This window comes from Geotrypetes seraphini, chromosome 2 (assembly GCF_902459505.1).
Source record: "Geotrypetes seraphini chromosome 2, aGeoSer1.1, whole genome shotgun sequence".
Taxonomy (NCBI): Eukaryota; Metazoa; Chordata; class Amphibia; order Gymnophiona; family Dermophiidae; genus Geotrypetes; species Geotrypetes seraphini.
In genome coordinates, this window is record NC_047085.1 from 408363491 (window position 1) to 408375571 (window position 12081).

The 12081-nt window shown below is 42.0% G+C and overlaps 1 protein-coding gene across 1 annotated transcript in view; it reads left to right on the forward strand.

Moving 5' to 3' along the window:
* VWDE (von Willebrand factor D and EGF domains) overlaps nt 1-7792 on the forward strand; it is a 174549-nt gene extending 166757 nt beyond the window's left edge. The window contains 2 exon segments of the mRNA XM_033931003.1: nt 408-511; nt 6890-7792. Of these exon segments, the coding sequence (XP_033786894.1) occupies nt 408-511; nt 6890-6910 (125 nt within the window). The 3' untranslated portion in view covers nt 6911-7792.
* The last annotated feature ends 4289 nt before the right edge of the window (nt 7793-12081 follow it).

Below are 12081 nucleotides of genomic sequence, written 5' to 3' on the forward strand. Positions count from 1 at the left end.
ACCGGACACAATCTTTCATCCAAAGTTTTTCAGAGACATTAGGTACCATACATTGGTGTCAATCAAATTAGGACCCCAAATAAGGATCCCTGAGGAAGGCTTATTTCTTGCCGAAATACAGAACGTGTAGGGTCCAAATCTCACTTTTGTGAGAATGTCCATCAGTGACACACTATAGCTTTGCACAATAGGACACCTGAAGCTTTTTCCTCCAGTTAATTTAATTGCCCTCGTGTATTAAAATTCCACTTCTCTCTTTTTTTATTTTCAAGTGAAGAATTTATTTCAGAATGGTATCTTTTCCATTTGTATGGTCACTTTGAATATTAGAATTTAGACATATTCTATTTTGAAAATACTAATCGTAGTTTAACCAAGACAAAATGTGTGTGCTATTTGGGTTTCAGCTATATGCAATCCCAAATGTCTATATGGAGGAAGATGTGTGCTGCCGAATGTATGTTCTTGCCGCCCTGGCTATACTGGGGGAGTTTGTGGAAAAAAGTTACAGGTAAGTGAATTGATGCCAACAGTGTTAACAGTAAATGGTATAAAACAAAGTTGTGGCTGTGACAGGACCAAATTTCTTGGGGCAAGTAGTAGTATAGTGGTTAGTATAAGCTGGAACTATGACCCTCTTTTACTTAACAGTGGTAGAGGTTTCTACCATGGCCTAGGGTGCTAATTGCTCTGACACTGCTCCTACGTTCATCTCTCTCTTATCAGAATTTTAGTGCTGTTTATTAATATATTTTTTATCTGGTTCAGCACTTTTGGGACTCTTTGCTCAAAGCCCTCTCCTCCCTTTGGAAGTATGCTGTAAAGGTGGAGCCACAAATTTTGTTTGATGTGTTGTCTTTGCAATCTCCTATTCCTTCTGGGTATACAACTTTTCTTAAACGTGCGGTCCTGATGGGAAAGAGTCATTCTTCTCCGCTGGCTGGTTCCACAGGGCCCCTCCATACAGCTGTAGAGATTGTACAATTTCCCTCTTAAAAATGGAGCGCACTCAGATACAGAATTTGAATTCCACATCTGGGAAGCAATTTATGCGCAATTTACCAATTGGTTCCCCCCTTCCCCTGGTGCCCTAAGCATATACTTGTTTTATTTAATGGTTAATCTGTTTGTATTGTAGCTAACAACACATCTTGATTTCCGATAAAATTATATACATATTTAATTTACTTTCTTTGAAAATTTAGGATATAATTAAAATTAAAAAAACAATGGGCTCAATGCAGCCAGATTTGACAATATTTTCAGCAAAAACAGGATCATCAACTGGCAAGTGAAATTAATAACACTTTATGTTAAAAAAAAAAAATGTACCCCAGAGACTAAGGGGCTTATAATCGAAGGAGAAAAACCGGCCTAAGTTGGCACTTGGATGAACATTTCTCAAAAACGTCCAAGCGCCAATAATAAAACTGGGTTTTGGATGTATTTAAAAACGACCTAGGCCTTGAAGAGGTGACATCATAGAAACATTCAAATACATTACGGGTCGCATTGAAGTGGGGGAAGAATTATTTTTTCTTACGGGCCCCACAGCAACAAGAGGTCATCCACTAAAACTTAAGGGGGGAAGATTTTATGGTGACACCTGGAAATACTTCTTCACCGAACGGGTGATTGGTCAATGGAATAAACTTCCATGTCATGTGGTCGAGGCTAGTAGCGTGCTCGACTTCAAAAGTCGATGGGACAAACAGTTGGGGGTGCTACAGAGTTATGCATAAAGGATGGGTACACCAGGGAGGGAGGGTTCTCGAGTGGGCAGACTTGTTGGGCCGCCAGGCCCTCTTCTGCCATCTTATTCTATGTTTCATAGTGCCGCTCAATGTCCAAAGCTAAACGGGGCGTTTCGGGAGGCGTGTCGAGGGCGGGAGTTGGGCGGGACGTGGGCCAGTTTAGACTTAGTCGTACAACATGTATAACCCAAAGTTTAATAACAGAGCCTAGACGGAACTTGGACGTTGTGACTTAGACCAAGTAAAACATGGTCTCTAAGTCACAAAAATCCACCTAAACTCACCAGATAAGCACAGAAAACACAACACAAACCCCCACACACTACCCCAGTGATCACCACCCCCCCCCACTCCCATAAAAATTTTATTCACAACTTTAAATTTCAGCCTCCAGACCATCATCACCTGGCCGCCTGGAATAGGAAAGCCTAGTCGTCCAGCCCAGAGGCAGCTTAAGTCGTCTTGGGGGTGGACCCATGCCCATAAGCCCCTGTAATCACTGCATTGATACATAAACATGTGCACTGCCCTATACACCCCTAAACCCTTTTTTTACTGGCATATAAGTGGCTCCTGCAGCCATAAGGGCTATTAGGGTGGTAGATAAGTGGGTCTAGGGGATTCTGGAGGTGGCTTGGGGGGCTCACCATAACCTATAAGGGAGCTGTAGGGAGCAGAAGACATGGCACCCTCTTTGTGAAGTTCACAGCAGTGCCTTGTAAGGTACCCCACTATTTAGGTGGCATGTCTGGGTGTGCAGTCCATCACTTTGCAGACCCCTCCCACGTCCAACAGGGCTAGTTCTAGGCGTTTTGGACTTGGACGGAAAGTTGGACAGAAATGTGGTATAAAGATAGACGATTTAGTAGCTTGGCAGGACGTATAATTAGACGATTTTCGAAAGTAAAACAAAGTTGGACGTATCTTTTGAAAATGTGTCTTGGGCTCTTTTTAACTTTGGACGACTTGCGAGATGGACGTAAACGGACTTAGACGTCCCTTTCGATTATGCCCCTCAAAGTATCCATGGAAAAGTGAATGAATTACGAGTATATTTGTCTTATTTAAATTCTTTATTCATTTTTACAACTTACAACAAGTGTAATCAGAAATAACATTTAAACTTACAAACTACCAAATATCACTTGAATTTCTATTACAATCATCTTAAATTAATGAAATTTATCCCCCCTTCCCATATCATATGCAATCATGTATATCATATAATATATTCTTTTCTACTAATCCAAGCAATTCAGAAATCCCCCCACCCTCTCAGTTACAATTATGTAAATAAGGGAAAAGTGTATATTTGTCAATTTTTTAAACCAGCTCCTGTGTGGAATCATGTAATATGGTCTAAGCTTTATTAGTATGACCATTATTATCCTTTTTTCTGTTAAGTGGAATCACTTTGGTGTCACTACTTCTGCTGCTGGGTAGAGGAAGCTCTTTGATCATGTTACCATTAGAATATCAATTTGAACTAGAAGCAAGAATCAAATATTTACATACAGATCAGTTACTGTACCACCTCATTTAAATATACTGAAATCAACTCTGTACCCCAGAACAAAAGTGTTTCTCCAGCTGGCTTGAAGAGAGAAGATTCAACATGTTAGCCGTTCAGCTCTGACGACCTGGCAATATCTCCAGGTCCTGGGGATCATGGTGGCGTCAATGTGGTTCCGTGGGCCAGGGCTCGGTTGCATCCCCTTCAGGAGTCATCGTTGTCCTATTGAAGCCCACAACGGGATTCGTTATTTGCACTGTTGTCCTGGATGGCGGCAATGTGCAGCAGCAGCAGCATGCAGTGCTGGCTGAGTCCTCTGACTCTGTCCAAGGGTCTGCCACTTTGGATTTCAGACTGGGTTTCTCTCCATGGACATGAGTCTCTCTGGTTGGGGAGCAGTCTGTATGTCTGCTCCAGTTCAGGGCCAGTGTTCGCCATCGAAGAGCAAGTTGTTGATAAATTGCCTGGAGCTGAGGGAGATCCGCCTAGCCTTGCTAAATTTCCAGAACTGTCTCCATCAACAAGCTGTCCGAGTGTTCTCAGACAATTCAACGGTGGTGGCCTCAGTCAACCGGCAAGGAGGTACCAGGAGTCCTCATCTGAGCATGGAAGCTTGGTTGCTCTTTTCCTAGGACGAGAGGCACCTCGTAGCTCTGCCCACAGCACACATGGCGGGTGTAGAAAATGTTCAAGCAGATTTTCTCAGTCGACAGTCCCTGGATCTCAGAGAGAGTTCGAGTGCTTAGTTCATCTGTGAAGTCATCTAACGTTTGACCTCATGGCAACCGCCAAGAACTGGAAGGCGTACAGGTTTTATAACCGTTGGAGGGAGGCCAGCAGCGAAGGACTGGGTGCTCTGGTTTAGTCCTGGCCTCGGGGAAGTCTCCTCTATGTCTTTTCTCCGTGGCCCATGACAGGATGCATTTTGCGTCACGTTGCAGAACATGGGGGCCCGGTGATCTTGGTGGCCCCAGACTGGCCGAGGAGACCGTGATATGCCGATCTGGTTCGGCTCCAATACGGTCAATAACTTCGGCTTCTCTAACACCCTCGTCTTCTTACTCAGGGACCAATTACTCTGCAGGATCTAGACCGCTTTGGTCTTACGCAGTGGTCTCAAACTCAAACCCTTTGCAGGGCCACATTTTGGATTTGTAGGTACTTGGAGGGCCACAGAAAAAATATTTAACGTCATATTAAAGAAATGACAATTTTGCATGAGGTAAAACTCTTTATAGTTTATAAATCTTTCCTTTTGGCTAAGTCTTAATAATAATATTGTAACTTATAGCTAAAGAGACATAATCGAGAAACTGTTTTATTTTATGATAAACATACTGAGGGCCTCAAAATAGTACCTGGCGATTCGCGAGTTTGAGACCATTGGTCTTATGGCATGGCTCTTGAGCGCGCAGCCTTGACAGCCAGGGGCTATTCGACTGCGGTTATTGCTACATAGACAGCGGAAGTCCACGGTTGGGGCCTATGCAAGAGCCTGGAAGTGTTACCAGGCTTGGTGTTCAGGTTCACAGGTGGATCCCTCGGGTTCCCTGGTGGCACAGGTTCTGGATTTTCTGCAGGATGGTCTGAAAATGGTCTTGCTGTGTCTTCCTTCAAGGTGCAGATCACGGTTCTCTCTTGTTTAGGTCCTGTATTGCTCAGGGGCTCCCTAAGATCTCATCCGGACATTGTCCGTTTCTTGAGGGGAGTGGTTCGGCTGAGGCCTTCTTTGTGTCTCACATGCCCAATGTGGAATCTTAATCTGGTTCTCCACTTGCTGGCTCGTCCATCCTATGAACCCCTTAAACAGGCCTCATTGCAGGATCTCACCATTAAGACGGTTTTCCTGGTTACGGTCACGTCTGCCTATAGGGTCTCTGAGCTCCAGGCTCTTTCGGACCAGGATCCTTTCCTCACGGATTCCGCAGTATTATTGTGAAAGGTACATGTCTTCCTCCCGAAGGTGGTTTCTGTCTTCCATGTGAATCAGGTAATTCATCTTCCGACATCCTCAGGTTCCAAGGCCCTGGACTGGATCTAGCAGTTCTTGGATGTTCACTGCCTTATTCTGCGTTATTTAGAGGTCACCAATGAGTTTCATCTCTCGGACCATCTGTTTGTTCTTTTGGGTCCTGCCCCTCAGGGTAGGCCTGCCTCTAAGGCTACCATTTCCAGATGGATTCTGCTGCCTATGTGGCGGTGGGGAAAAAGCCCCACCTTGGGGTTCGGGCTCACTCCACTAGAGGTGTGTCTTCTTCGTGGGTAGAATCTACAGCAGCTTTGCTGGAAGAGATTTGTAGGGCGGCTACATGGTCTTCCCTGCACACATTTACCAAGTTTTATCAGATTGATGTGGTGGCCAAGCAGGATGCTGCTTTTGGGGCTTCGGTTTTGGCAGTGGGCTCATCTGTCCCTCCCTGATGTTTAAGGACTGCTCTGTTATGTCCCATCTGTCCCCAGCATAAAGGGGGATTGTACAAGAACAAAAGATTAGGTTCTTACCTCTGATAATCTTTCTTGTAAATCCACCCTTTATGCTGGGGACCCTTCCTCTTTCTGTCCGATTCGCAGATCACCTGGCCTTTTATGGTAAGCTGTATTTCAGTCTCAGACCAGCCTTCCTGAAGAATGCCATCTGTTTGACTATGGGGCTGAGTCCTATGGTCCTGGGTTTTTGCCCCCTTCTGACTGTACAGGCTGTGTCTCCCTATAATCCTGTTTTATAGTTCAGGTTTTAATGTTTCATACTGTTTTACATTTTGCATTGTTGATGTTTTGCATATGTTAACAGGAGCAGAATTGTTTAGCAGGGAGTTCCCCGTTCCCCTTTCTCTTATTTCTTGTCCTCCTGTAGAGGTTCCTGGCTGCTTGAAGACTAACTGATGTCCAGGGAGCATGCTTTAGCAGATGAGGGCAGGGGGTGGAGCTGAAACTTCTATCAAGTGAAGTTCCTACAGACCTTGGCTGGACAAGGTACATAACACCCATCTGTCCCCAGCATAAAGGGTGGATTTACAAGAAAGATTAGCAGAGGTAAGAGTCTAATATTTCGTTAGTATCGTGTAGTGTTCAAACTAAATCCTACTTTTTTTTCTGTTTTAATGTACCCCTAAACTAATCTTGAAAATAAAGATCCCTCCTTGCCTGATTCATCCATTCCCTAAACTCATTCAATTTTGAATATAAGACTTTAATTTCTTCCTTCTTAGATCTTCTCTATTTCCTTTCAGTCTGACACAAATCTCTCCTTATGCTTTCTAATCTCTTTAACCCACAGTCTTAAATTATTCCTATGCCTCCACATACATTCCTTCATTGGTGCAAAATCATCTATTGCCTGACCTATGGTATTATTCCATTGTTCTAAAGCCTCAGCAGCAGACAAATAATCCTCAACCTGCACTAAAGAAATTGCTTTGGAAGCCAACACATTAGAATTCATTCTACATAGATCTAATCTTTTCTTAGTTGGAAAACTACGAGAGTGAAGATCCTTAGAAAGAAGTAGAGAAAAGTAATCAGTGCATGACTTTTATTGTACCTTAATAACTATCCCCCAATTGTATTTACTCCACAGCATATCTCTATATATCTCTTTATAAAATAAGACTTATTTTTTTAGGTGCATGGACAACGTGGTTGATCCACACAGAAGAGAAATCTTCTAAGGGTTGAAAGAGCAAGATGCACTGCGGATTGATGCCAAATGTCAACTGTTCAAATGCTGTAAAAGAAACATCAGTTACAAATATTCAAAATGATTATATTGTTCAATGTATAATCTGCATCCTGAATTAATTCTGCCTTGTAGGACTAGAGGATACAAGTGTTAATGCCAAGAGAGAAGTGCATTTTATGTACTGTTTACAAATTATCTCTCTCTATTGCTAAAGGTAATATTTTGGATTAATACGTTAATGACGATCTATTTTGTGTTGGCTTCAAAATTAAAAAAAAAAAAATCAGCACACTGGAATAGCTAAATAAATACTTTGGCTAAGATTGCTTAATATATTGTGCCTCCTAAGCAGGAGGAATCAAAATACATTTAGAACATTATTATTAGTGTTCAAATTTCAAGTTTATTAAAAAATTTATTATACCGCCTAATCAGGCTTCTAGGCGGTGTACATTAATCAATAAAAACAATCAAGTTAATAAACGTATTTGGGGGAATAATTAACCAGACAAACTTGTACAAAAGGAAAAGAGGGGTCTCATACCTCCTCAGCGTGTCAAGGTTAATTATTTCAAAATGCACTTTCTTGCATGCAGATGTTTTGTCAAAAAGCTGTGAGCAAATTATGAGCATTCTGAGAACCCATGGATAGTAGCAATTCAATTATCATTCTTATGGTTTAGCTATAATGCAATCTGTCACGAATCAAGATTGTGAAAATGCAAAAAAAATAGCTCTCTCTTGAAAAGCAAGAACAAATGCTTTAAAGATCTACCTTTAACAAAAAGCACATCTATTAAATCAGTTTCATATCATGTGTATTGTTTGGCTTTTTTGTCTTTGCACATTAGAGTCTTTCATTGCTACAGACCATTTTTGTGTCCTCTTTAGTTTAAATGCAAACTGTATGCTCACATGTTTTACTATATCAGATTGTCTATGTGGGATGACCCAGAATGTGCCTATTTTCAAGTTATTTTATAAAGACATACCTGATTCTATAAACAGTGCCTAAATTGTCCGGCTTCTAAAAAAAAAAGGCACCGGCCACAGCTAGCGGCATCTGTATAAAAACTTAAGCCCCTGAAATGTAGGCGAGGGTTTTAAAGGCCTACTTATTTCAGGCATCTTTTTGAGGAATCACACTTGGTGGCACCTAACTCACGCTCCACCCGTAGCAATGCCCACTTAGGCATTAGGCGCCACTAAGCACATTGCGATAGGTGTCTATCTAATTGGATAGGCACCTATCACTCAATTATTATTTTTTAAACTAATTATTGAGGCTGTTATGGGTATTTTGCCAATTTACTCCACCCCATTTATGATGCCACATTAGGCTTTTTTATCACTGGTCTTGGTGGTAAAAGCTCCAATGCTCACAGAATTCCTATGAGCATCGGAGCTAATACCGTCGCGGCTGGCGCTAAAATAGTCTAATGTGGCTTTGTAAAAGGGGGCCTAAGTTAGAAGGACGCTGGGGTGCTTCAGGAGAACGATTGATAGTTCCAGTCCATGATAGTGGATTATGGACAAGACATTTTACTACAAGAAGAGAAAAAACTGGTGCAACAGACAAATGTAGCTTCTGTAAGAAGGAACTGGAAATTATTATGCCTGGCAAAGTTTTGAATTTTAAAGAAGCAGGGAAAAGTTGAAAAAAAAAATAGTTAAAAATCCAAGATGGTCGCCGGATCAAAATTTGTGCCCAAAACAGCATTTCCTGAAATTAAAAAAATTACACAAACAACATATTTCAGATGGGGGAATATAGAGGAACAACTAGGAAACCTTCAAAACCTCTCAAAATTAACTTTTTAAAGATCGATTTTGGAGCCTGTCAGCTCCACTGTACTCACAGATACCAGACACAGAGCTCTTGCAGCTGCTCCCAGCCTTTTCAATGGCCGGTTCAGAATTCATTGCCACACTGCTGGAAATTCATCCTCCAAGCTGATCTTTGGGCTACAAGTCCAAATCCTCTGTCTGACTATGTCTGCATCCCTGTGGACCACCGGATGTGCACCTGGATGGGTGGAGGTGTGAAAGCACTGCAGAACACCGCTGAACCCCCTAAGCGCACTATACAGTCTGCGCTCGACCCCCTGCTTAACAGGGAGTGAGACTAGGTCAGGGACGACCCTGAGTTCCAAGGAAGACTAAGCAGACTATCAGAAACCCCGAAGGGATCGGCCTGTCAGCTACAGACCGAAGTCTGTGAATTCTCAAGCAGACAGAGCTTCAAATCCATTTTAAACACGAAAATACCCATGAAAGGGACAAAACTACATTGAATTAAAATAATAAAATGTGGAGAGCAGAATCTATACAGCTGTAGCCATGCTTGTAGAAGAAAAGACTGCTAGAGGGCGCTAAACTAGCCTGAGAAGTACACTAGAGGCAGAGTGAAAAACCTGAAATGGATTTCTTCTGCAGACCATGCGAGTAGTGGGAAATAACCCTATGGTCTAGAACAGTGTTTTTCAACCTTTTTTGGGCAAAGGCACACTTGTTTCATGAAAAAAATCACGAGGCACACCACCATTAGAAAATGTTAAAAAATTTAACTCTGTGCCTATATTGACTATATATAAAGTAATTCTCTTGAATAGGAATCAAATAAACACAAAGAAAGTATTTTATAATTACTTTATTATGAAATATTAAGTAAACAGAATAGTGAAAAATTATAAAATACTTTATTCAGTGCGAAACCTGGGCCTGTTTGGCTGAACACAAAGCTGATATTCTGGCTGGAATCGAAGAAAGACACACACGTAGCTCTTCGTCAACAGCTCTCAGTCTCTCTCTGTATTTGGTTTTTATAGCATACAAAAATAGACAAATATACCCTCCATCCTTTTTATTAAACCACAATAGCAGTTTTTAGCGCAGGGAGCTGTGCTGAATGCCCAGCGCTGCTCTTGACGCTCATAGGCTCCCTGCGCTAAAAACCACTATTGCGGTTTAGTAAAAGGTGACCATATTGTAAAATATAGACAGCAGATATAAATTCAGAACTGTGCATAGTAAGTGAAGGGAAGTTTTCATCTCTGGGAATTTACCCAGTTAACTATTAAGTTATTTGGGCAAATTCCTTTGAAAACTGTGGTAATACTGCCTCCACTTTGCTAAATTTAAAATAAAATCATTTTTCCTACCTTGTCTGGTGATTTCTGGTTGCACTTTCTTCTTCTGACTGTGCATCCAATCTTTCTTCCCTTCTATCAGCCTGTATGCTTTCTCTCCTCCACACCTCATTCCCTCCCCCAACTTTTTCTCTCCTCCACACCTCATTCCCTCCCCCAACTTTTTCTTCCTCTCTCCCTGACCTTTCTTTCTTTTTTTCTGTTTCTCTTCTTTCCTTCTGTTTCCCTGCCTTCCCCCTCTCTTTCTTTCTCCCTGCCGTTCCCCAAGCCACTGCCACTGCCATCGGGGAACAGGACCCACCAATGGATAACAGGCCCCAAAGCCGACGCCGACGCATGCTCTCCCTGACGTCAATTCTGCAATCGGAGAGGAAGTTCCGCCCAGCCAGGCAGCGATTGGCTGGCCCGAACTTCCTCTCCGACTGCAGAATTGACGTCGGGGAGAAGAAGACTTATCGGCTCGATAGATTAGATCGCCAAGACAAAGTGAGTCCTGGGTGATCAACTCACTTTGCCTTTGCAAGCTACTGGTGCCCCTGCCTCGGGCCCCCTGTCAGCTCCGGGCCCCTGAATGCAGGACTGGTAGTACTGCCCTGATGGCGGCCCTGCGGCACACCAGGCAACATCTCGCGGCACACTAGAATGTCTCACCTATTGCACTGGAATAGGTGTTACTGCAAATTAAACAAAACCTCCCATTCCAAAAAAGACACCGATGTAAAACTGTTACACAACCCAAATTCAAACCCAAGTTCATTTAAAACATTTGAATATTCTTTGTAAATGATGCCATCTCTTTTTTTTTTTTTTTTTTTAAACAAACCAAGACTTGCAGGGTCTATTAGATTGGGAGGGGGGCTGATTAATGAAAAATGTTCATGCTCATGTTGTACAATATTTGAAAAAGTAACAAAAAAGAAACCATTAAAACTTTCCACAGGTTCTAACATGTTATTCTCAGATTCAACCCGAAAAACTGAATGTAACGAAACCCATCTTTCTAAAGAACTGAGATTCCAAACTTGTTAAAAAAATATTCAGATGCAAGTAAGATTTTATTTGTCATACTTGAACAAGACCACTTACAGACACTGATACATTTTGCCATATACATACACACATGATCAACAATTACAACTATTTAATGTTACAAAAATAGCAAACCTTACAGCGTCTAGAGATCTATCAACTAGTATCGCTATTTCTATACAGTAAACCTCCATTAGTGGTTAAAATGCACAGATCATTTCTCATGATTTAACAGATTCATTTGTGCTTTACCCCGACATTCTCATTTACCAGTGCTTACAATAACTATGAGTCCTTTTCTTGGATTAGTACCGACATCAATCCAATACATGTTAATATAAAAAAAATACAAAATCCACACATCTGTGATTTAATTATGGTGCAATTATGACAATTTTTAGCCAATTCTACCTTTTACTGCATGTTTGATCTAAATGTAAATATTAGAGGTTACATTTCTAATGAAGTCATTTAAATACAGTAAGAAATTTTTGCAGCTGGTTAAAATAGATCAAATGTAGAAATATATAGTTATTCTATATACATTAATGCTTTCTCAGGAGGACTTAAGGGGCAGACATTCAACATCAAGTCAAAGTGGAACATCTGTGCTGTCACAGGAAACTGGTCAACTAACCACCTGTACGCCACAAACCATTAGACCAGTGTTCTTCAACCACCGGTCCGTGGACCGGTGCCGGTCCACAGAAATTTCCTGCTGGTCCACAGGGCCAGCACATGCATCAGGCCCAAAACAGTGTTCTTCAACCGCTGGTCCACGGTGCGATCGATGCGGTGTTATCTTCGAGCCAGCTTCCTCTTCCTAACTGATTCAGTGCACAAAGCCACGGGCAGTGGCTCCTACGGGCATCCTGCGCCTGAACCAGAAGCCTTCTCTCTGATGTTGCAACGTCAGAGAGAAGGCTTCCAGATGAGGCACAGGACGTTCAAGGTGCA